This window comes from Oryzias latipes, chromosome 9 (assembly GCF_053564925.1).
Source record: "Oryzias latipes strain Hd-rR chromosome 9, Olatipes_Hd-rR_3.1".
NCBI classification, from domain to species: Eukaryota; Metazoa; Chordata; class Actinopteri; order Beloniformes; family Adrianichthyidae; genus Oryzias; species Oryzias latipes.
In genome coordinates, this window is record NC_136245.1 from 18,495,415 (window position 1) to 18,520,416 (window position 25,002).

Genomic DNA, 25,002 nt, shown 5'->3' on the forward strand with positions numbered 1-25,002 from the left:
AGACCAGGCAGGCTATCAAAGGTCTTTGCATAAATACCTAATGATAGGGATCACATTTTATTGCTAAGAAACATTTTTCAATATACTATATTTTGAAGTTTTGTATATAAATGTAATTGCAATGTGGAGCTTTGTGAAAATGCGGCTTTTCTTTCAAGAATTCCTCGCTTTAGTTTAATATTCCTCACTTCCACAGATGAACTCTTAGTGACTCGTGGTGACATTGACTTTTTAGTTACCTGTCTGACCGAAGACCTTCACACCTTTCTGAACTAAATTTGGCCGGGCAGCCAGATTTTGAAAGTGTTGATGTTGTCAGACTGCTTTCATCTTAGGTTGCTTGAGGCGAGCCTCCCTTGGGCACTTCAAAGAACATTTTCTGTTATCCCACCCTCTACTTAATGCTGCAACAAACTCCTTATCTTGTAGGAGTATAGTTTATTTTTTCCAAAATTGTCACTTAGACGCAGGTGAATTCTTGCCATGTGTAGAAGGGTAATTTTTTATTTAAAATAGTTATTTCAAGCAATCAAAGCAAGGATAATGCACAAAACAATACAATCAGCCGTTATACATTCAGATAACTATAATCGTACCTATCAAACTTAGGATAATTATCTAAAATCAAAAGGCAACATGCACCACAGTTGAGCTACAAGTCTCAAAGCACAAAATTACAACTGCTTTATTTTAAACATTTTTCTACCTCTGGTGAATATTTTGTATCAGCAGAAAAATAAATAAAATCAGTCGCAGAAAAAAAGACTGATGTTTCCTTTCCCAAACTATTCATAGAGCCAATACACAAATGTGTTGCTCTCATCAATTTTACAAATGGATGCTCTGGCTAAATTGGATTGAGAGTCATGGTGGCGCATGTTTCACAAGGACAAATGTGGCTGTAATGGCAAATGTTGTCCAGCAGAAGTCAGAATAGTGTAATTTGCTGTCGCTTTTGAAACATCTTTCATGAATACAAAAATGTCTGTTTTGGCCCGTGCATACAGTGCATGTGCACACATCTCCCTCAATGATGCTTTCCAGGCAACCCATTGAGTGAATCGTTGCAGAGGATACCTTCCACCTGTCCATTTTCTCTGGGCTTTTTCTTGTTGTTCCTCATCTGTCATCAAAAATTCATATGTTTCTATTATAATTTTTCAATTCCAGATATGAGGAAAGAAACGAAAACTATTAAAACCATGTGTCAGTAATAATTTGATTTTCTCTCCCTTCAAAGCAAAATCACTCTATTTTATTTTATTTTGAAAATTTAAATAATCACTTTGTTTGACTTTGCCCAACTTAGGCCATAATGCCCAAGTGAGCTTTCTCCATTCAGAATTCTAGAAGGTTCAACAATATAAGATCACGAGCAGGAAAGACGTAAGGCACCATTTGAGGATACTTCCAGCGTGTTTATATTTAGAGTGTGGATAAACCACATGTAATTACAGAGGGAACAGCTCCGCTCATTCTGCTGAGCCTCACATGCTTTCATTCCACAAAAGGAAAACCAAGCAGATTTTTATAAAATGTCCTATGCTGGTGATTTGCTGAGCGCTAACACCCTCTTCTCCTGGTTCCAAACTTGTGGGGCATTGATCATATTGTGTGCAAAAGGGGGGGAGAGAAATACAATAGGTGTTTGTTAAGGGATGCAACAATATGATTGTGCATATTTATGCTTTCCAATCTTCTTCCAGCAGCTTCGCAGCTATTTCTTTCTTGGTAAAGAGTGGCTTCTTTCTTTGTGCACTGGCTGTGGTTGACATTTTATAGCCCACTGTGACCGCCTGCTCGTATTTACAGCTGAATGTGATTCTCTGCTTTTGTTGCACGTGTGCACGAGCAAAGGAAGGAAAACTGAAGAAAAAGAGATGTTAGCAAGTCCAGAAATGTAGTTTGTGAGATTTACAAATCAAATGTGTGCTATACATGACGGACGATTAAACCAAACCTATCGCTTCCCCACAGATGGGTTCTAAATCTGCCGCAGCAAAGCCTAAACATAAGCCAATTGCATGTCTGACTGCAGCAAACTGAGTCGCCCAAAGGGCCCAGTGGAGCCCAGCAAGGATTTTTTTAAAAGGGGGGGGGCTGACCTTGCTTGGGAGAGCATTTCTCCCCTGTGTGATTGTCAACCCCCACTTGACCAGAAACACAAAAAGACTGTAAACATAATCTGCATTTTGCATAGTCTGGGAAAGAGATACACAAGAGCAATCACATTGCTGCACAAGCTGCATGGCCTCCAGCTGTTTACTCAACATCAACAGACTCTGTGATTTTAAACCAGCAGACCTAAGTGACTAACAGCAAAACTGGCCTGCATAAGCCTTCTTTTCTCCTCAAGAAGCCCAGTATCGCGCAGTAACCCAGGTTGTTAAATTGAACTGTTTGAAACGTTGCTACAGACAGCACTGATTCCAGAATACACTGTTTGATCACACAAGAAAGCAACAGTTTGGACTATCAAGCTTAAGCTTGAGCCATAGTGAGACTTCTTTTCTAGAAACCCTACAGCCAGTTGAGAAATCAGCCAATTTATGTGCACCAAACTGTTACTTATATTTGCATATGCAACGGGTAGCAATGTCTAAGCCGTTTATTCAGATTGACAAATACAGGGGTTGAATTCTGTTTCTTTCTCAGAGCTAATGCACATTTGTGCATCACTTCACCCTATGTAAACGTCTGCTTTACATGCTTTGACCTTTTGTGTTCACAAGAATGATCTGCGATCACCGTCTGACCTTTCGGAATTCCAGTCACAGCAGGTTCCAAAACATTCCCCGGCTGGCTGAAGTTATGATTCCAATTCCTGCTGGATCTTCATGGCTCACTGCAGACGCTCATGAATAAAAAATGTTTATTTATTTATTTATTTTTAATGGGAGTACGAGTACAGCCTCTGCTGCAGGCTCCACAACACCAAAACGGGCTCTGATTGGGGAAGTTTTTCAAAGTTAAAACAGTAGCAAGCACACTGGTAATGAAAGAGAAAAGGAAGCCGTATATGTCTATCTTCATCCCGGTTCAATTATTGTTTTTTCTGTCTTGTATGTCTTCATCGGGTTTCTCCGAGCTTTAGGCATTTCTACTGTTACACACCCAGTCATAGTTATTTGTTTCTCCAGCTCATTAACAGAGCTTCCTCTGTTCTCCTGAATGCAACACATTTTAGAATTCACTATAAAATCTTCTTAAAAGGTTGTATGGCGGAACAACAAATATGCTAGTTTAACATCTAAAATCTTACCGCGCTACAGTAATGTTGGGAAATATATGATTTGCAGAATCTTGTTTGATATTTCATTCATGACACACGCCAATTATTTCATGACAGTTTTTGAAATACATATTTTACATTTTTCATAGCAATTTCAGCATGTTCCCTGGTTTATCAAGTCAAAGCTTTTTCTTTTGTGACAAATTTAGGAGCTACGAATAAATCTTTTTTATAGTACTTTTTTGACTGTGTGTGATAATTATTATATTTAATGAATCTACTGTGACAAATGTGTATGCATAAATGCAAAAATATGGCTGCTTATGACCTATTGGATGATGTCATCTTTGTTTATTTTTTCTTTAATTTGTAATTGATGTAATACTTAATATCTGAAATTGGTTAAAATGTACGTTTTATATATATATATATATATATATATATATATATATATATATATATATATATATATATATATATATATATATATATATATATTATGCTTGAAATAAACCAATCAAACAAACATCAAATTTTATCAAATCCAATATTCTGTTTTGTTCTTCCCTTATAATGCAACTGATTTGATTTTTCACTGTCCTTTTAATTAACTTCTTCCTTAGAGGTCTATTGATTCATAGCTGTTTCTAGGTGAAAGTACATTTTGGAAACTTCTCCACCAGTCTTTCACAGGATTCCTTACAATGCATCGTCCTTTATAACTAAAATTAAGAAAAGAAATAAGGAGAAACAGGCAAATCTATTGAATCTATAAAGGAGCCATTCTTGCTCTGAGATAATAATGGATCGTAGAGAAGCCCCAGGGGCCTCACTGCTCGCTGGATGCCTTAGAATCTGGCCCACAGAGGGCTTCAAATTGCAGCAGTAAATCTCTGCCACCGGTAGAGGGCCCCGGAGACAGGACGGCGCTAAGCCGGATCTCAGCAGCTCCCCACTTGGGATGTCCCCTCCGTCACAGCTGGACGCCCCATACTGTTTGGAAAATAAAAGTTGCTTCTCTGAATGAAGTGATCTTCTTCCCCCTCTCCTTGTGAGTGGGACAGGGTTTGATGCTTCCCTCGCCACGCGTGGGACACTCCTCCGGTTTGGATCTTTGTTCTTCAACAGGATCAGCTCTTCTCGGAAGTTTCTTGAAGGTGTTTCCTCAATTTGGATTAAGTTTAGGCTGACGGTGGATTGTGAAGTCTCCTTCCCGAGAAGTTGTTGTGTGGGAGGGAGGAGGAGTTGCACTCACTCAGATGTTTTGTCGGAATCAAACAGCGAGGGCCACCGTTGCCCGGGGCTCCGCTCTGGAAATGGAGATACGGCGAGGAAAGTTCAGAAAGAGCCTCTTCACGGACACATCACAGGTGGGTCGCTATCGCGCGTGGATGATCACCATCAACAGCTGGAGGCACCTCCTGCGCTTCTGATCTGGCTTTTACGCACATGCGTGTTACTGCATGGGAGATTCCTAACAAATCTGCAGCTTTTGCACAGACATGAAAGTGTTTTAAAGATTATTGTGGGTCACTTTAAAGGCTCCTCATGCTGGGGTTGAACTTCTTTCATGCCAAACACAACCTTTTTATGTTCAAATGATTAATCCTAAGTATTTGTTCTCTAATTTGATCAACTTTAGATGCGTTTTGATTTTTAGGTCTCTTATGGGTTTAACTTCTTTCAAACTGTTCAGCAAAAGCAGTTTGTTCATCCTTCCAGCTGTTTATCATTGGATCAGAACCTCTGCATCTGCCTCCCATTAGCCACCGTTTTTCAGAGCAGGAGGAACTGCGACTAGAACCTCTAATTATATTTCAGTATTGCTGCTTTAATGCAAACTCCTCCTTTTTCCCAGACTGCTTACACCAACTTTCTCCTCCAATCAGTTTTTACAACTTATTCTCTTAAAAATGATTGTTACTTTCATCTGGTCCACTTCTGCGGACCAACTGGGTTGCAGTTTAAAGTCAGCTTTTGAACATTTACGGTGCTTTGGTTTTGAAACCTGCATGTTCCAAGTGGGGTTCTTTAGTCAAAGTGGAGGGAAAAAAAGCTAAATGAAAGGAGACTTCATTAGAAGGGTTGGCTAAAGGAATGTCAAGGATGCAGTATTGATCCTTTTCTCTTCTCTAAATCAGTTTTTTAAACTTTAAAGAAAGGAAGAGGCGAGGCCTGGCATTTGCAATATCAGTTTGTGCTCTTTACCATTTACCATGAAAGCATGGCTGACCGCTGGTTGATCTGATGCTTCATCGCAGTCATCTGCTGCCAGAATAATCTGATCTGATGTCTGAACAGTCTGGAACTCTGATGCACCAGCATCCAGCAGTGCATGGCATCGCTCCAGACACATGGTTTCATGTTTTGTCAGTCTTATTTATAGTTTGAGTCATCTGACTAAGTATGTATTAGAGCCCACAAGTAGTATTAAACAGACTTTTACAAGAACATTTGTTTATTTTAAGGCAAACATGTTTTTTACACACCTTAATTGAACATGTCTATAGAAGTAGTTGCAGAGAATTTCCATATTCACCTTTTTAAATTACATTTAGTTATGCATTTCAAATTCTGTACGAGGACGCACATTAGCTACCCCTTTATATCAGAAATCATTGCTTTTTCTTAATTCTATAATCTGCTTCTCATTCAAGAGTAATCTGTGTTTTAGCCTTTCTCCCTAATGCTAATGATCCTCTTTCAGAAACTGGGACTTTCCGCTCACTCTTTGTTCGGACTCTCTTTGCCCACTGTGGCAACTGTGTGTAGAATCTCAATGAAATGCCCTGAAAGCCCCCTGTATGTCTTAAGCCAAGAAACATCTTGTTTATATGTTTGTGCCAGTATTCCTCCTGTGTGGACATCCCTTTAAAGTTTTCTTTACCCCCAAATATTTAATTCTCAAAAACCGAAGCACAGTTAAGCATTCTTCTTAAGTTTCACTTCCTGTATTTTCAGGTAAATAGTCATAGTTTCAAGTTATATATTAAACAAAGTCTTGAAACATCCTAAAGTCCCCCTCCAATCGTTTTGTTTTAGCTATTTTGAATGCGTTCCCAGCGTCTTTCAGTTGTGATTATGCCGTTTTTAGCCAAAATAAGAAGACTGTGCTGTTTTCTAGGACATAGTTTCTGCAGAGTGACAGGAATTCATTCAAATTCGTCTCTGAGCTGTGGGTGGGACTGTTGACACAAAGCAAGCCCTTCTCCCTTTCCCCTCCCTGTTGCTGAGAGCTCTATGTTTACACATTCTTCCACTAGCTTACAGTTCCTCACACACCCAATCTAACATCACTGGTACAACAAAAATAGTGAGCAATATTGGAGCAATCCAGCCTTACAGTTTAGAGCCAGATGCCAGCTCAGACGAGGAAAACAAATACGTCCATGGATCTAATCGCCTGAAAGTGGATGCATCAGAATGGAGCGGAGCAGGGAGTTTGTGGCCTTTTTTTTGTCTGCTCCTCCTTATTCACCTTGATTTGAATAAAGAAACATTCAGAAATGCCATTTTAAGCTTAATTTTCCTTATAGGATGAAATATATATATATATATAAATCCCCCAACATCAGAAAAATGCTACAAGAGCATGTTAAAAACACCAAAAACACAATTTTTACCATAGTAGGTCTTTAAGTTATAGAAAAAGAAAAACATCACGTGAGTGTGCAAAGGGTCTTGTTTGGAAGGTGGCTCTTAAAACCTAGCCTATTTCAGTCGACAGGCTTTGACGTCAAGCTTTATTGTGAATAAATGATAAATGTTTTAGCTCTTGAAGGGTATTCATCCATAAAAGGCCTAGCTGCACCATTGCTTTCCCTCAGCGTCACTGAAGAGTCTGGAGCTGAACCATTCTGCTGCGTTTGCATAAGCAGAGGATGGGGTAATGTTGTCAGGGACTCGCAGCTTTTGGCAAAGTCCGTTGTGCAGCCCTCCTGTCGTTTCCTTGCCTGCTGCTCTCAGTGGGAGAATATAACACATGCTTCCTAAATCTCTTCAGTTTGTTGCATGAGGCTAAACACTGCCTCCATCCACAGCCACTTTGCTGTTTCAGCTGAAGCCACCCGAGCAAGACGATGCAGTTATTATTAGGGAGGAGATGGAATGTGCTTCATGTCAAAGCTCTATTTCTGCATGTTTTGTTGAGAGATGGATCACACTATAGTCTACACACTGAGAAACTAGGAAGTGGTTAGGTGTGTGTGATGACGCACCCGTCTACCCACATTTTCCCAGCCTCTGGGAGTGGATGGCAAGATCTGGGAATCTGCTGGGTCTTTTGAGTAAAAGGTTCAACAGCTTTGTGGCTGCTGTGTGGTTAGCTTTGGTGTTCTGGCGTCCTCCACCCTGTAAATCCACACATTCTCAAAACTGGGCACCAAATATAGACGTAACTACAGCCACATTCTGGTTAGTTCTGGTGAATTCTTTGTGCAATACATGCGCAACCTCTACTTACTATAAATCCAAACAAATTCTATTAGATTACAAGTAAAAAAGATATTTGAGTCATAATCACTGACTATATGAGAGAACTGGACTGATTAACTCCTCCTCCCACCTAGGAAGGAGATATCTATATTGAGATTTCTATAGATATCTCAATAGATATCTATTGAGAAAAAACAGCTGTTACTCAGTCATTTGCTTTATTTTATTTTTTACCATGTTTACCTTTTTAATATATATGATTATGAACATTTCCAAAGTGAAATGTGGTTTTCACAAACATTTCACTTTTAAAATGTTCATAATAATAATGTTAAAAAAGCAAATTTGTAAATCAAACTTGCCAGAACCTTTCTCATGCATTTGTGTTCATTTGGGATTTTATCAGTATACAAACCCTTCTGAAAAAATAAAATATGGCAACTCTTAAAGTAAAATAAGCGTGGTACAGCATTAGAATCAGATGCTTTAAGGTACATTTTTAAGTGTTTTGTTTGTAAATGTTGTAGTTTTTACTGCATGAGTGGACCGCATCCTTGTGTTGCCTCCCTCCATGTTTGGTGACTTAATATTTAGTCCACTTGAACTGATTTACAATTCACAGTGGAGAGCCAGTCTTTAAGCCGTCTCATGCTCGGCTGCCTCCCACATGTGGTTTCTGCTGGTGTTCAGAGGGAGATGAACCAAGCCTGTTCATGTAAGCGCATCCCTTCTTCTTCCCTGCATACAAAAAACTGTGAAAGGTTAAACAAGTCAACTCATGGGGAATAAGGAAACAACCTTTGGGTCTCACTTTCAAGGCATCTCTGAAAACCAAGGAAACAACAAGACCATCATGGCTCTGAATCCTTAAAATAGCCAATGCTCTAAAACAGGGAATGCCAGAAAATGGCTCTGAGGCCTGAGGGTTCTAAAGAATGGATGCACTCTACTTTATTGTTTTCTTGAACAAGTGCAGTGCCAAGACAGGCCTGGATGGAGTTGTATGTGTGTGTGTGTTTGTTTGCACCCTGAGGGCTTTCTGGCATATTGAACACTGCAGGGGTACAGAGGAGATGCCAGGGAAATGTTACCCCTTCTAAGACCCTCATACTTTAACAAATCTGGACCACTGGAGCTTTCTGCTTGAGGGCCTTGGTATGCTGAGAGATTGTCTAACAAGGAAATATTTAACTTTTTCCCTTCAAATAGGCTTGTGTCTACATTCATGTTTCCAGTGAATGAATGAAGGACATGTCTTATTTAATTGTCCAAACAAAAGGTAAAATTCAACCAATGTTCTGTTTGATTAGCAGTTGGTCCACTGTGCTTGATTTGATCTCTTTAGCAAAATAGAGAAGATAAAACAAGTCCTTAGTATACTTTAAGGCACAAAACAGACTTTTATTTTTTTAATTTTAAACAGTATCTGTTATTTATGCAACATTTTGTTTGTTTTTTATGACAGCTTAAGTTAAAATGATCACTTTCTCTGTGAAAGACGTAAAGAGATACATGACAGCCATCTGACACGCGCATTGTGTTCTTGTTGCTGAGCTTCACAAATTGACCTTTTTTTTCTATTGACCCCCCTCCAGTTCTCCCTATACACATACACACCTAAGCACCTAAACACACACACACTTGTTTTTTTTTTCGTCTTTGTGTGGGTTTTCCCATGAAAATGTATTTTCGAGCCACGTTCCCTGACTCTAAAGTTGTACTTTGTGGAGACCAAGCAAAATCTTGTCACTCACTACCACTAGTGTATTTACAATGTTTGTTTATCAGGGATTAGATTTTTAAAGGTATAACCAAGACATGCACATTAATAATAATAATCAGTATTTGATCCCTTGCTGATTTTATGGGTTTGTCCACTTAGAAAGAAATTGGCAGTCTGTCATCCAATGGTAGGTTAGAAAAATCACAAAGAAAATCAAGGAATTAAAAGAATTCATATACATTTATTAGCATTTCATTGGGGGAAATACGTATTCAAACCCCTCTTAAAATTTTGTGGCAAAACCCCTATTATCAGATGCGTCTTATTGTTAATGAGCAGGTTTCTGCACACGTTAGGAGGAATTTTGGCAAATTTATTCTAAATCATTAAGATTTCGTGGGTGTTGCTTGCCACCTCTGAGCTTCTGCTCTCTCCAGGTTTTCAAGTTTTCAAAAAGACTGCGATCCGGAGACTGGTTGGGCCACTCCATGACCTTTAAATGCTGCTGTGGTCTTGTACAATCTTCTCCCTTAAAGAAGAATGGAGGACATATATAAAATAAAAATAAAAATAAGAATAAAACTAAATGGCTGAGTATTTATTTAAATCAGGAGGAATCAGAGCAGATGATAAAAAGAAATTTGAAAAAGTTCTCTTTTGTGACGAAGAATGTGAAATGGGCGGGCCAAAGTCTCACTGCTACGCCCCATTCTGATGCATCCGCTTGCAGACAAATGTATCCATGTACGTCTTTGTTTACCTCATCCAAGCTGGCATTTGGCTCAAGACTTTTGCCGGATAGCTCTGACATTGCTCAACATTTTTGTTGCACTGCTAATGTTAGCATACGGTTGTGAGGGGATGTAAGAGAGAGTGTAAACAAAGGGAAGATGGGATATCAGCAGAGGTTTATTTTCACACCAACAGTCCCGGCATCAACTCATGGGCAAATTTCTAATGAACTACTGCCAATCTGCAGAAACTATGTCCTGGAAAACAACACAGGTTTTGGATTTTGTCTGAAATTGACATAATCATAAAATAAAAGACCACTTGGAATGTCTTTATAACAGATCAAAATATAATTGGAGTGGGACTTTAAATGCACTGAAAGCACTTTAGTGTTTTCCATGTTGGAGAGTTTGGAGTTGTTTCTGTGGACAGGTATAATTTGTACAGATGTTTAGTTAAAACAGGTGTCTTCGATTTAGGTGACAGGTTGATTAGAAGAGGAACTGGTCTGTATGAACCAGAACTCTTAAAGTCCTACTTTAATCATGAAAAAAAAATTTGCTACAAAATGCTACAAAATCACCATTTTCATTGGAGTGGGTCTTTAAAGGTTCAAATTCTGGTTCCTTGTTGTGCTCCCCTTTTAGTAATTTGGCTCTACATGCTGAAGCAGAGCAGCTGTCTAGCTTTTTTGTCCAAAAGTCCCATATTAGCTCTTAAGGTGTCTAAATCTGAAATAAAACTTAAATTTCGAAAAATAATTTCAGGTTTTGTCTGTAGATGACTATGGTTTAAAAACAAAGTAAATGTGTTTCCCCTGTGGACATTTCTTTTTAAAGGCCGAGCGTCACTTTGTTTCATCGACCTGTTTATAAATGTCTGTCATCTCTGATTAGCAATTATTGTGCAGTTTAATATATGTGTTTTGTCATTAACTACCATATTTGGGCCTGAAAAAGAAGCAGACATAAATAGTAGATGTGTTCACGTACAGGAAGTGAGTCACCCACACACGCTCAGTTCCCATGTGTCATCCTCTTCATACATGTCAGAACATTTACCAGGCACCCCCTCCCTGCCATTCAGTTCTGTGAATGAATGCTGCGATGTCCTGAACTCGCTGCTAGTGATCTATAAACCCTGCAGTGTGACACACGCGTATGGTAACTCAGACTGTGACTAAGAGGCAGCGTTTCCTTGAGCAAGTCCATTGTTAAACACAGACAGTAGAGCTTTGTTCACTCCACTGTCCTGTTCCAGGCTCAGCCTGCCTGTGTAGACAGACAGCAACATATTTCATGGATCTTTAATGACTGGATAGGCCCCAAGATCCTGAAATGTGGAAACTTCCACCATGCATTATCAAACCTGTCTCTCTTTTATTTACCACCTGGTTTAAATGAGTTGGTAAAGCATTTGGTCTGGTTTAGCTCTACAGTGGAACAAAAAGAAAGAATCCCTGTAAAGAGGTGTTAAAGAGGTTTACTAGATTAGAGTTTAAATGAAGCATCCAGAAAAATGGTGTAATTCTCCTGGATCATGTAAAAACATGCACTGCATTAGCTCTAATCCTACTTATTTGCCCTCTTGAGCTGAGTCTGTTATACTCTACTCACTTCTTCCTCTGGGGAGCCACATTATTTGGGCCATACCACTATGTCAGTTCAAGTCCCCTGATGAAACAGCAATATAGGTCCTTTTTCCCACTATTTAAATCTTAACCTATTTTCCTGATCCAGATTGAAAAAAAGGAATCCTATGTTTTTCTCCATTTACAGATGTTGGTGATTTACAATTTGTTCCATTTTCTTTGTTTCTCTTTGCAGTTCCTGACAGAAGCTTGAAACAACTGAGCTTAGAACACAATGTAAATTGATCATTGTCATTTTTATCTAGTGATTACCCTCAACACAAAAAAGGCTTTCATTCATCAACATACATTTTCAGATTCCAGTGCGATGTCATTTGCAAACCAGAACACTTACAGTTGCGGGCGGCCATTTTCACTTTCAGCTCACTCACACAAGACTGCGGTTCTCACGTTTTTACGAGAGTAGAAGACTCCCATAACAGACCAGGAGAAGGATCAGGAGAAATATTAAAAAGTAATGACATTTTGTTCATCTTTTTCCTTTGAATCTTACTGAAATTGTCACATCCAACTGGAATTGCACTTTACAGAAGAGCAGGAAAGTCTTAGTTAGTCTTTTACATAGACAAAGACCAGATTTGTTTAAAAATGATAGCAATTAAAGTTCTGCTCTGCACTCTGTGTTCATTCTAGTATTAGAGCTTAAAGACCCATTCCAATGAAAATTGTGTTTTGGGTGTTTTTAACATGTTCTTGTGGTATTTTTCTCATGATGGAGGACAATTTAACATAAAATTGCATTTCTGAGTATTTCTTTACACAAATTATTGTGAATCAGAGGCAGATACCAAACTCCCATTGGTAAAAGCTCAGAAGTGTGTCGTACAAGTTATTATGGCAGGCCACAAGCTCCCTGCTCCGCTCCATTCAGATGTTTTTGCTAGTTCAGTGGTCCCCATCCCCCAGGTCACGGACCAGTACCGGTCCTTAGAGCACTTGGTACTAGGCAGCAGACAAAAAAAAAAATGCACATTAAACACTAGTTTTGATTACTTCTGTTTTGTTTATTTTTCTCATACTAAAGGAAGTTTTAATTCGGAAAATTACAGGATTCTGTTCACCACAACCATCTGTTATGACGTCACGTGACTTTAACCTCTACAAATCAACAATTTTCCGTCACTGAATCCTTGTCATGTGCAAAAAAAAAAATCAAATGATGTTTTTGGATATTTTTTTATTAAATTTTTTTGTTGTGAAAAAGTAGCTTTTTCCAAAACCGAAATAAAGATAATAGATATTAAATGTAAAGTTGGCTATGTTCAGACCAGTACGTGAAAATATTGTCTAACATTAACCTGGTCCGTGGCCTGATAAAGGTTGGAGACCACTCTGCCAGTAGACAGGCGCAGTGGTCTCATCATGCACACCTTTGTTTTCCCCATCAGAGCTGGCATCTGGCTCAAAACTGTTGCGTGGTAGTTCTGATATTGCTCTTAATTTTTCTTGCACCGATAATGTTAGCTTGGGGTTGTGAGGGGCTGTAAGAGAGATTTTAAACAAAGGGATGATGGGTTATAAACAGAGGTTTACTTTTGCGCCAACAATTCAACAGTCTAGATTGAGTTGTGAAGGGCTAGCTACCAGGAGAGCACATAAACAGATGGATGATTGGAAGGGAACAGGCTTACTCCACACCAACAGTCCCACCCACAATTTATAGGCAAATTTCTAATGAACTCCTGCCGCTCTGCAGAAACTATGTTCTAGAAAACAACCGTTTTTTTATTTTGCCCAAAAACATCATAATCATTATTATAATTAAAAGATTTAACTTTCAGTTAAGTTGAAGAACTAAAGAGTGCACATATCAGGCTTTATATTCCTTCTTTTCTCTGTGAGTCTGTTCTTTCATTTTCTGCACAAAGGGACTCTTTATCCCTCGCTCTATGCATCACATGACCACCTGACTACTTTGTGAAATAGATAGAGTCAGGGCCGAGCTTTCATGTGGAGGAATGTGCATTGGAGGAAATCAATACTAACAAATGTTTACAGGTATCTGCTTGAATGAATGAAGAGTAGGTAAGCTGTATGTTTCTGTTCTTTCACTGATTCAAACTGTCATTTTCCTTTTGTGCAGTCTGTCTGAGCTCCATTTGAAGCACTGACATCACCCACATATCTTCTTCTGGGGAACTTTGTCAAGCAACTGATGTGTTGTAAAGGTCAAGGTTAACAAAAAAAGAGTTAGTTTCACGTTGCTATGGCTGCCAAATGACTTTGCAGTAAAACATCTCAATTGAAGGAATAGACAAAGGGTGAGATTTTGTAATTCTGATTTGAAGACAGTGTTACTGAATGCGGATAGGGTTCTTGAACAAGCAAATGTACAGTGTGTTTGCTTTTGTTAATGTTACACAAGTTTATGACTTCATGAGAGCAGATGAGGCTGTCATGCATGTCCACCTTTTCTAAAATATGCTGGTCCTTGCCCAAATGCGACGCTGCATTTATTATTGTGTGTGAGTACTGGGCCATTGAGACAGAATGTGTGTTGACTCATCCTGCAACATTATGTTGTTGTTTTTTCTGCCTTGTTTTTTCTTTTTTCTTCTTTTTTTTCTGGTATATCCTGAGCGTTGACTTTTTCTTAGGCCTTTAGTTTGACTGTAAGATGAGATAAGATCCCTAATATACACTTAAAACTTCTTTAAAACTTTTTTCAGTTTTTTTTAATCATCTGCAGGAGAAGTACGGTAATAGGTTCATACATTGACAAAAAATATTTAAATTGATATCATGTTTAACGATTAATAGTATAAATTTTTATCGCTGTTTTTTTAACTGAATAATTATGTCAGAGTCTGTTGTTAGTGATGCCTAAATGAAACGATTTGACACATTTCTCCGGTTGACTTAAACCAAATAAATTTGCTAAGAATGAAAAAAAAAGTTTAACAATGTTAATTATACATATTTTTAGAGTTTAAGAAATGATTTATGTTATTTTTAAGTTAGCTAGTATATAAATAAAAAAGAATAAATGACCTAAAAAAGAGATTTTAGTCCTTCCGTCTTTGTTAAGGAATTTACCAGAGATTCCTCCGTTTTTTTTCTGGCAAAACCCTCACAACTGCAGAAATGTTATGATATTGTGACAGTTTGAGTTGTAGTTTCCTGCGTGTCTCTTGGCCTGATGTGTTCTGGTACATGTATTGCTTTAGCAGATGACCAGACTTGTGTCTGTGCTCACAGTCTTTGAAATGTGTGTTCACTTCAGGGGCCAACCTTGTGGAGTGGCCTCTCATTTAAAGCCTGAAAATGTGGGTAAATAGCAGACAAATGTGGGTCAAATCCGCCAGCTTGTTTTAAAGAGTTATTCTGTTTCCCCTCTCATTTGCCTCTCTGTTTCTGAAACATATCATTTTTGTTCTTTTATGAGCCAGAAACAGAAACAAACTTCTTCTTGTGAGGCATGAAATGTTGGAAATGAACAACACAAATGTGAAAACACTTCTTGTTCTGTTAGATTTTGCCTCATGAGGGACTGTATGGTGCTATTCTCGTTGCTGTTCTGTAGAGGGAGCCATTACTCCATTAGAAGCTGAATATACTCTTTTTATTTTTCTCATGTTCACCTTTTATAATTAGCATACACGTTAAATTCACATCAGAGTTTTTAAACAGTCATTTTAGAGCATCATTCTCACACTTACCTTCCAATGAATTGCCTTGTTGCCCACATCCTCCTCAATTCACGCACATCTGCTGATCCGGCACAGCCTGTAAACCTCTGAGAGCAGAAATCGATGGAGATGAATTTTCTAACGAGCCAGTTTCTCTTTCACTGAGGTGTCCATTCCTTCAGAGTGATGACTTGCTGCAGACTCGTGTAAACGGCTGAGGCAGCGTTCTTGAAAGTCAGCGCTGAGTCTGGGAAGTAGCCAAACTGGTCAACTGCGTTCGAAGGTGTGTGTTTGACCACTGGAGTTATTTATTTTTTTGTCTTGTAAGCTAACTACACAAGGAGTAATGTTGATACAAGATCATCTTTGCTCTGATGCTTCAATGACCAAACTATAAGCTGTGGCGCTTTCGTCCTTTCCTTCACGGAAGGATTGTCTTTCCACAAGAAAAACATTTCTTGCATTTTTGCAGCTCTACGCCAGACTTTTAATCTCCAGATTACTCAAGCTTTGATGATCAAGAGTGGAAGTGCAGACATTATTGCCTCTCCTTTGCCTAAATTCAAGTATAAATCTGGATCATTGAGGCAGATTTGTCACAGTGAAACTGATGCTGATGAGATTTACAGCATCGTTACTTTGCCTCTGTGCTGAGTTACACTTTTCAAACTGTCAGAACAGGTTTTTTTAAAGCTATAAAACTGAAAACTGACCTCTGGGGGGGGTTCACTCTGAAACTTCTGGTTTCACAGCTCGTCATGCACTGGTGTCATTGACATGAACAGATGTTACCCAGCGCCAGTGTAAAACAGTCATGTAATGAGCATTGTGTTGAGTCAGATATGATTTTGTGTAGACTTTTCTCATGTCAGTCACTTCAATATGGTGTCTGGCCTGTACTTTTCAGTGGAAACGTGTGGAAAAAAATAAAATCAAAACCTTTGTGTCATTTAATGTGGGCACAAAAAAACAAGCCTAAAAGGATCGTTTGCTCTGGTAAATTAGGTTATTTTATCTTCCATGTGTATACACAGGTATATAAAGATAAAGACACCTTTATCCTTACATGTGACTTAAAAATAAATATGGTTGGATCAGAATTACACACATTTTTTTTAGCTTTTTTTTTTAGTCCAGGTTGATTTGGTTGATGTGGTGGGCTTTTGTTTTCAGAGTGGGGTAAGATGACAGTTTGGTTTCTTTGTTCCTTTTTTTTTTTTTGGTCAGCTCCAGCTGCTTGAGGCCTCCACTGAGTCTCCCTGCCTTAACAATTTTCCACACAAAAAAACCCATCTGCACAACAAAAGTAGAAAATGCTAGCTATTTTACAAAAGACAGTTGGAGGTCATCAGAAGTTAAAAATACAGTTTGAACAGCAATATCTTAACATAGCAACACATACTGAGTTCAGTGGAAATTTGTCATGAATTTCTGGCCCCCTGGTCCTTTTTTTTCAATAGATCTCTAATTTTTCTAACTGTTCTAAATGAAACGAGTCACAAACAAAGCATGCAGAGCAGCAAACTTACTTTTGAGAAAAGCCGCACATCATGTAAATAAATTCCCTTTACCCCTAACTAAATAAAATACCTCCTTTGGAAAATTTGGAACAATTTTACAGAAAATGGAAGAATCACCTTAAGCTGCTGTAGACCAAAAATAAAAGCCTGGTGTTAACTCAAAGTCAAGATTCTTGTAGACTCAGTCTGTGTAAAAACCTTTTTAAAATCTCAACAGGTTAAAAGCAAACTCAAGAAGAAAAAAAATTAAATATCAAATGTTTTTTACTGATTATAAGGAAATAAAGATGTTACCCTTCTAAATTAACCTTCCATACAGTTGGGGTTTAAGCAAAAGACTAACATATTTTGTCCAACAGCTGCTACCTGGAAGTTGCATTTTTTAAGACTCAAAGACTCGGTTCCTTTGTCTTTTAGACATGATGGAAAAAAACAGAATAAATATTTTACATTCTAAAAAGTTTCTGAATTATGTTTTGAATGACATCAACACTACCGTCTTCTCCTATGCTTCATCTCAAAAAGATATCTACCAAACATAAAGGCACAACACCGGCTCCACAAACATTGTTATCGTGGAAATCCACGTCAACAGCTCTTTCACAGCAACAATCAGGAGTGGAATGTGTTTCTAAAGTGACATATGCATGGAGCAAGCAAGATTTATAGGCGTGATAACCGAGAGGCATCAAAAGGGTGAGTGTGCTAAAGAAGTTTTGGAAAGTCCAATTAGGCATCTCTCCTTTCTGTAAAATCTCTGTTACCATGTGCAACACTTGATTTTGTTTAAGGAATTGCTTTGCATGTTTTTTTCATCCTTCTTTCTTACCTTGACTTAACTTGACTTTTTGTTCACATCTGTTCAATTCTAACACACATTAGGAAAGGGTTAAGCCTTTCAGACCCAAATTTGATCTGTTTTAAGGCTCTAAAGGAAAAAGCGTTTAAGAGTTTAGAGAACCGCTCGTAATTTTTGGTGTTTTTTAAATTATAAGTTTCTGAATATTTTTTAAATTCAAATTGTTGTGAATCAGGAACTGATGAAAAAATGCAGTTTGAAAAAAAAATTGTATTTGTGATGTTGAGAGAATGCTAGGCGGGCCACAAGCTTCCTGCTCCGCTCCATTCTGATGCATCCACTTGTAGACGACTAGATCCATGAACATCTTTGTTTTCCTCGTCTGAGCTGGAATCTAGTTCAGAACTGTGCAGCTGGATAGCTCCAATATTTCTCGCCATATTTGTACCACCGGTAATGTTGGGTTGGGGTTGAGCGGCCCTGTAAGCTAACGGGAGAGCAGGTAAACAGAGAGCTCTCAGTAACGGGAAAGGGAAGGAGGGTGGGCTGCTCCACACCAATGGGCCCACCTACAACTCAGAGGTCATTTCCTTATGCTCCCCTGCTGCTCTGCAGAAATTATGTCCTGGTAAACAATAGGTAATTTTTCATTTTGGCTAAAAATGGTATAATCATACTTTTATGACCACTGAGAATACATCAAAATATGATTGGAGTGGAACTTTAAATGTTGGCATTTATGGTGAATTAAAATCATTTTTACATTTACCAGAATTTTAGAAAAATTTATTTAAGGATTTAATTTAATGTATTGGTTCATTTCAAAATTATGTTCTGTCGTGCACCACTTTGGCTGGAGGGTCAAAGAACACACTCATAGAATTAAGGAGCTCATTCAAAGGATTTTAATAACATTATTAGCGTTAAAGTTACTAATCCTGTAGAGCTGTAACAAGCACTAGTCAGACATTGTGGGAATAGGTTTCATAAGCTCTCCTCACAAAAAAAGAAAGAATATTCCCATTACTTAATTTGGACCAACCCATGCATGTGATGCAAAGAGCTGTAAGGGCTGTTTTCAGTTCTCATGCAGTTCAGAAACTCTCTGTCAGTACAATGGCTTAAAAGATATGTCAATGAAAAGAAACTTATTCAGTTTAGAGAGAAGCTCCAATTATTCTTGGTTATGTTATTTACATAAAGTCATATGTTTAAATGGTATTTATAATTTGCTATTCTGCAGGTCACAATGCTTTATTTATTTATTTATTTATTACTTTAAAGAGACTCAGAATGAAAAAAGATCATCATAGATGAATTGTGTTTTTCATTATTTGACTTCAAGTCATTTTTGGTTAACAAAATCTTGTGGTGCTGTGGGAGAATTTAAATGATAGGGTGCACCTCCAGCAGCTAACCCTCAGCTCTGACTCAAGTCAGAGCTGATGAGGTGTATAACCGGAAGTTTTCCATATTGCTCCTTACATCCTTCTAAAAACATCAGAGCTCCGGTCATTGTCTAGAAAGCTGCCCAACCCTCTCAGCGTTCTCATAATCAATGGTCAGTCTGGGTTTGTGTGTCCCCATTCCCTCATTTAGCCAAACCTCTGAGCTGGTATTACAGTAACATATTGTGCAATGCATTGATTTCACAACCTTCTCACTGCAGCCAATTAGCTCATCTGCCTCTGATACAGTCACAGACCTCTAATCCATCACACATTTCGTTAGTGTTGAACTTTAAACATTGCAAATAAGCCTGGGGTGTTAGCATTCCTTTACAAAAAGAACAGCAACCTGGAGATTGAATGACAAAAGTTTGTGACTTTGGACCAAGAGCAAGTCAGGCCTACCTGCATGCCAGTCTTGTATTTGTACTTATGGTTATTTTCTGTTTTTGTTAAACCCTTTATGTTTTGTTAATCTTTGTGTATGGGGTTTACCTGCAGCACATTCGTCTTATGGCTCCCTGTTAATGATATGAAAAGTCTATAGGAGAAAGTTGGGTGTCCGATTTTGGAATGTGTGTGTTTTTTATTTGTTTTTTTTTTTTTGTGGTATTTCACTTGTGCTGTTAGAGTTGAGCCTATTCAAACAGAGCTTTTCCATGTGGTGGTTAAAACCAGATTTCCTGTTAAATTGATATTTTTCCAGTTCAGCTGCATGCCAGATGAACTCTCAGAAGACGTAACATACGCACTTCGAGGTGTGTATTCAGCTGATGCACGTTTTCTCCCACAAGTTTTAACAATCCCTTATTGAACCCCTTTGACCCAGCTTCTGTACATTTATCCACTTTTTTTTATTCCAACTCAATGCAAGTAAAGCTCCTGTCTGGCTGTATTTAAGTGTCTGTGATGAGTTAGACTGCTTTGGGCTCCTGGGGTAAAGGCTTTTCTCAGGAAAATGACCCTGCTTATCCTGGCACCCCTGATTCTGCTCTCTTGAAGTGAAAGTTGCTACTTATTTAAGTGCTTAAAAAACTCACAAGGAAGATTTTAGGCGGATAGAAAGTCATATGGCATGCCATTAGAGAGGGGTTCTCCCAAAATATGAGGGCAATTTTGAAGTTTTTATCTGTGGATCCTCCAAGAAATGAATCCTTGCAATAAACTCCAATCCAAGAGAAGGCATGTATTATAATAGATGTGACTCAGTGAGCAACACCCAACATGACGCTGGTTTCCTGTCGAGGGGTCCGCTTGTGAAGTGCGCACGCAGATTGCTCCCTCTCCCCCACACCACATGGAAGGATGCACGCTTCTCCCTCACAGCTGTGTCGGGAAAGGGCTTTGGCAGGCTGGGGAGGAATTTAAATGTTTTTAATTCCTTGCGTCGGCATTTTTTTGTGTGAAGATTTGAAGCAGGTTGCGCAGAAGTGAAGCCTTCTGTGGAATGTATGATTGAAAGTCGCACGGATAAAACTTCTTGGTTTGATTGCCAAGGGTCCGGAGACTGGAATAGGAGATTGTCCTTCTTTTGTTTTTTTCTTAAAGCGTTTTAATATTGTTGGGTTTGCAACCAAAACGCCAAGTTTGCACTTGATAAATAGCACTAAAGGGAAAACACGGAGATCTGCTTCTCAGAAGCGAGTTCTGCATTTTTGATTCCAACATTTGCGCTCGAATGCAAAAAAAGTTTTGTAGTTTATTTGTTTAGTTTTCGGTTTTTAGATTCACTGAAACACTTTACAGGTTATAATTTCTTCTGTAAGTCTGTTATCAATTCAGTTAAAAGAACAAAGCTGCTCATTTTGCTGCGGAACTTGCTATTTATATATTTTGTAAAGGGTGTGGGTGCTGCTACAGTAATCCCTGCTTTGCCATTTTTTTCTGCTTTGAAAAGTCACTATTAAAACAAAGAGACGCCTCGTAGGGGTTAATTTAGCACCAGGCGAGAGGAGCGCCAAAGCGCGCGCGCACAGTGGAGTGGTTGTGCCGAATCTCAGAGGCGATGCCCTTTTGTGGAGAGGTCTCTTGTCACTGAGGACACACGGGTTTCACAGTCGGGACACAAGGGCACAGAGAAGAACTGAATATTTAAAAGGCTTCATTCTTTCCCCCCCACTGCTGCTGTGAGTTGACTGTAGGCGGCTGAGAGGATCTTTGTTGCCTTGGACTGGAGAAAAGTGGAGAAGAGGAATACGCGCAAGTTGGGGGAGATCTTAAGAAAAGTGTCACTGCATCCGATGGTGTCACCATCCCATCTAAAGTCTGCTTTCTCACACTGTCCTGACGGGCTTTGGATGAAACTCCCACTTTTACGCGTCTTTTTACGCACGAGTGCTGACAGCGCTAGACGAGATGATGTGATCATGAAAAAGCTTTTGTCCACGGTTCCTGTTAAGGGTCGCCCAGAACTCGCTTCTTTACTTTAAAGGAGTTACTTTGCTGCTGAAAGAATGCCATCTGATAAATACTCAAACATGGAAGAAAAACTGTGGATACTTGAGGATTTGAATATGATGTACATCCGTCAGATTGCGCTCAGCTTGCAGGTAAAAACGTAAACAAACAAAAAAACACTCTTTATCAATGATTTTTGTTTCATGTTTGTTTTATGCCCTAATTGGATGGCTTTATGGAAGAGTTATCTTGAGTTTATACTTTTTCTGTAAAGTCCAGCTAGTGATAAACAAAATTTGTTTCCAGATTCTTTGCCTTAATTGCAGTGCGTCTCTGCGTTAAATGATCCTGAATGCAGCTGTTGTGTTGCAGAGTTAACTGAAAGACAGTTTGAGGCAGTAGCGGTTTTAGGCACGGGCCATACGGGCGATCGCCCGGGGCGGAAAAATGACGGAGGGGCGGCGTCAGCGGCTCAGCTCTTGTAAAATACTTTATGCACCACTATTGGTTTACTTATATCACAGAGTTTGTAACAGCCTGAAACCTGGCTGCGCCCCCGCCCCGCAGCTGCGCTCCCTCCTGTCTTTGAGAAGTAGACGCAAATGTGTGTGGGAAGGAGAAGGGAGGGGGCGCGGGGTGAAGAAGGAGAAGGGAGGGGGCGCGGGGTGAAGGGTGCAGCCTGAGAGGTGAGCACGGAGCGCAAAACGCATGCGCAAACCTGGCTGGATCTTCTTCCAGGGGGGCAACGGTCGCGGGCCGCGGCTCAGTGCTTGATGAAAAAATAAAAATTGCGCCGCCATGTAGCGAATTGGCGCCCCTGGGTGCAGCTGCACGCGCTCCTGCTGGAAATGTTTGACGAACGGGGGGCTGCGGGTATAAAAAAATCATGCTTTTTTGGTTATTTTTGTATGAAATGCCCAAATACAAAATGGGAAAACAAAAACAATTCTTCACTTAGATGACAGTTGGTTTAGTCGACAGACTTGATACCTATGTCAGGACATTTATGCTAAATGCAAAAGCATCTGAAATATGGAGAAAAAAGGTCAAAGCTGGTGCCCAATTAGGAAAGAAAAGAGAAGAAGAGGAGAAAAGAGACAAAGAAAAGGGTAATATAGCATAGCTAGATGCACGTTTTTTAAATTCGAATGCTATCTGCCCTACAACAACAACGTTGCAGATGAAAAATCTCTTGTTTGGTCTATCATGAGCAAAACTGAAGGAGGCCCAAATATTGCAAATAACGTCATTTTTAAGATATTTATTCTTAAATGTTTGCTCTGCCTTAACTTGTAACATTAGTTATGATTCGTGTGTCTGTCTGCTGTAACACAAAGTTTTTGTTGTGTTTCATTGTTGTATATTAGTTCATAATGTTAAATAAGCTGTGATGGTAGCATGCTGCTGCTGCTGCTGCTGCTGCTGCTGCTGCTGCTGCTGCTGCTGCTGCTGCTGCTGCTGCTGCTGCTGCTGCTGCTGCTGCTGCTGCTGCTGCTGCTGCTGTTGTTAGCTTTTCAAAACTCCAGTTGATCAAGTCATACCTGAGATCACCAATGTCTCAGGAGCAACTCACTAACCTGCTGTTGTTAGTATCAATCATTCAGGGGGGGAGCAGATTTCATATGATGACGTTATTGACAAGCTTGCATCAGGAAGGCCACAAAGGTTAGGTTTTAGTTAGTGTTTTCTGTTCTTAGTGCTGCAGTTACATTTATTCTAGTGTATTATTAGTGTGATTTGTAGTTTATATTTATTTCAGATTATTTGTGTTTGATTAAATATTTCCTAACTGTATTTTCAGTTACAATAAATGGACAAAGTGGCTCGATTGGGGGGGGGGGGGGGGGGGGGGGGGGGCGCCAGAGGAGGGTCTCGCCCGGGGAGTAATTCAGGGTAGAACCGCCACTGGTTTGAGGAATGTTTCCTCGCGACAAACAAGCTGACGCCGGTGCGTCGCTGTACAGATGGCAAAGCTCTCACTGACAGCAGACAGAAAACATCACTGCATGCCATCCATCTCTTTCTCAGTGTCTCCTTTCAACTGGGGCTCACACACGGGCCACAGCTGCACATGTGGGCCTCATAATTCCCTCTGAGTCTGTGACTTTTGCGTGCGTGTGCATGTGTGATTGCAAAGACTAATTTGTGCTCTGAGGAGAAAGAAAGACAAGGTGCATATAAATCCAAAGCTTTGCCACCTTTTTTTCTTTTTGCATATAGCCTTTGTTTCTGGTGGAAATTGCTGATTTTTTTTGTCTTTTGAATTTAAGTAAATGGAAGTCATGTAAAGATAAAAAAAAAAATCATTTTATTTTCTTGCCCCATTATCTCCTGCAAGGCTGATGAGTTGCTATAAAGAAATGAAGTTTTACACTCATTCATTAAGAAGTTATAACACATCATAAAATGGCATCACAAGAGAAAGTGTACTTTATTCCACCACACGTTAATCTTCTTTTGCTTATGGCACATATTGGGGGAAAAACAAAAAGATTGTTTACCTCTTTGAACTTTATTGTCCCTGTGGCCTGACATGCCACAAAACCCCATCACAAGTTCAGTTTAACATGTTGATTAGGCACTAATGGGGTTAGAGGACTCTGACACACGGCCTTTTTTCATTAAGAGACTTGTTTACTGCTTGAACACAAGATAGAAACATGTGTCTTGTCTAATTATTGAATCGGAGACATGCAGACATCTGGAGATCCCCTTGCATTTAATTAAGGTTTAGTTGCTTTTCACAAAAAACAGAGTAAGAAGGTTAGTCTTTTTTAGACATTTCGGAAAACTATGCTGCTATTTCTAAATTAGGGAGTTTGAAGTAAAGAAATTCACTTTCTCTGTTTCAACCAGTAAAAAATATCAGTTTATTGGATATTTTTGCTGGAGACACTCACTTGTTTACTCACCCCCAACCCCCAAATTTTCCTTAGCCTGGGTGGGTTTATGGGACAGGGATTCTTTGTATGTGGCATAGCAGCAGAGCTTATAGAGTAACTGTAATTTCAGCGAGCTATGGGATTTTTTAAAGTTTGCTGCAGGGCTTTTCATAAATGTCCTGGTAAGTAATCAAAACTCTAGGTTAATAAAGTGTGCACCCTTCATCTACCTCCCCTTTTCCCCTCAGAGTAACATGTTGAGCCTGCAAGCTATTCCCACCCTTTAATTAACCACACACAATGACAACATATGCAGAGATTGTCTGTTTCTGAAGGTGATTTTGAACAAATATTAAAGAAGTGGAATTATGCAAACACGGGTTGTTGCAGCATTCCCGAAGCATGTCTAATTGCTGCTTCTGTGGGCATCCATTGTGTTATTTTCATTGTTAGAGGAAAGTAGCATTTTTGCCTCAGGTTTTAACAAGTCTGTTGGTATAGCAGTGGCTCCGATCATGGCTGCAGTGCACAGTTTTCTTTCTATTTCTTCCTTTC

At 39.2% G+C, this 25,002-nt stretch overlaps 1 protein-coding gene across 4 annotated transcripts in view; it reads left to right on the forward strand.

The window, feature by feature from the left end:
• Positions 1–4,183: 4,183 nt before the first annotated feature.
• rtkna (rhotekin a) overlaps positions 4,184–25,002 on the forward strand; it is a 60,661-nt gene continuing 39,842 nt past the window's right edge. The window contains exon 1 of one of the 4 annotated variants that reach the window (XM_023958544.2): positions 4,184–4,602. In XM_023958544.2, coding sequence (XP_023814312.1) covers positions 4,492–4,602 — 111 coding nt within the window. In that variant the 5' untranslated portion in view covers positions 4,184–4,491. Of the gene's footprint in view, positions 4,603–20,448; positions 21,718–25,002 lie in introns of those variants that run through there. The other 3 variants (XM_023958547.2, XM_078952852.1, XM_023958545.2) reach the window with 3 other exon arrangements.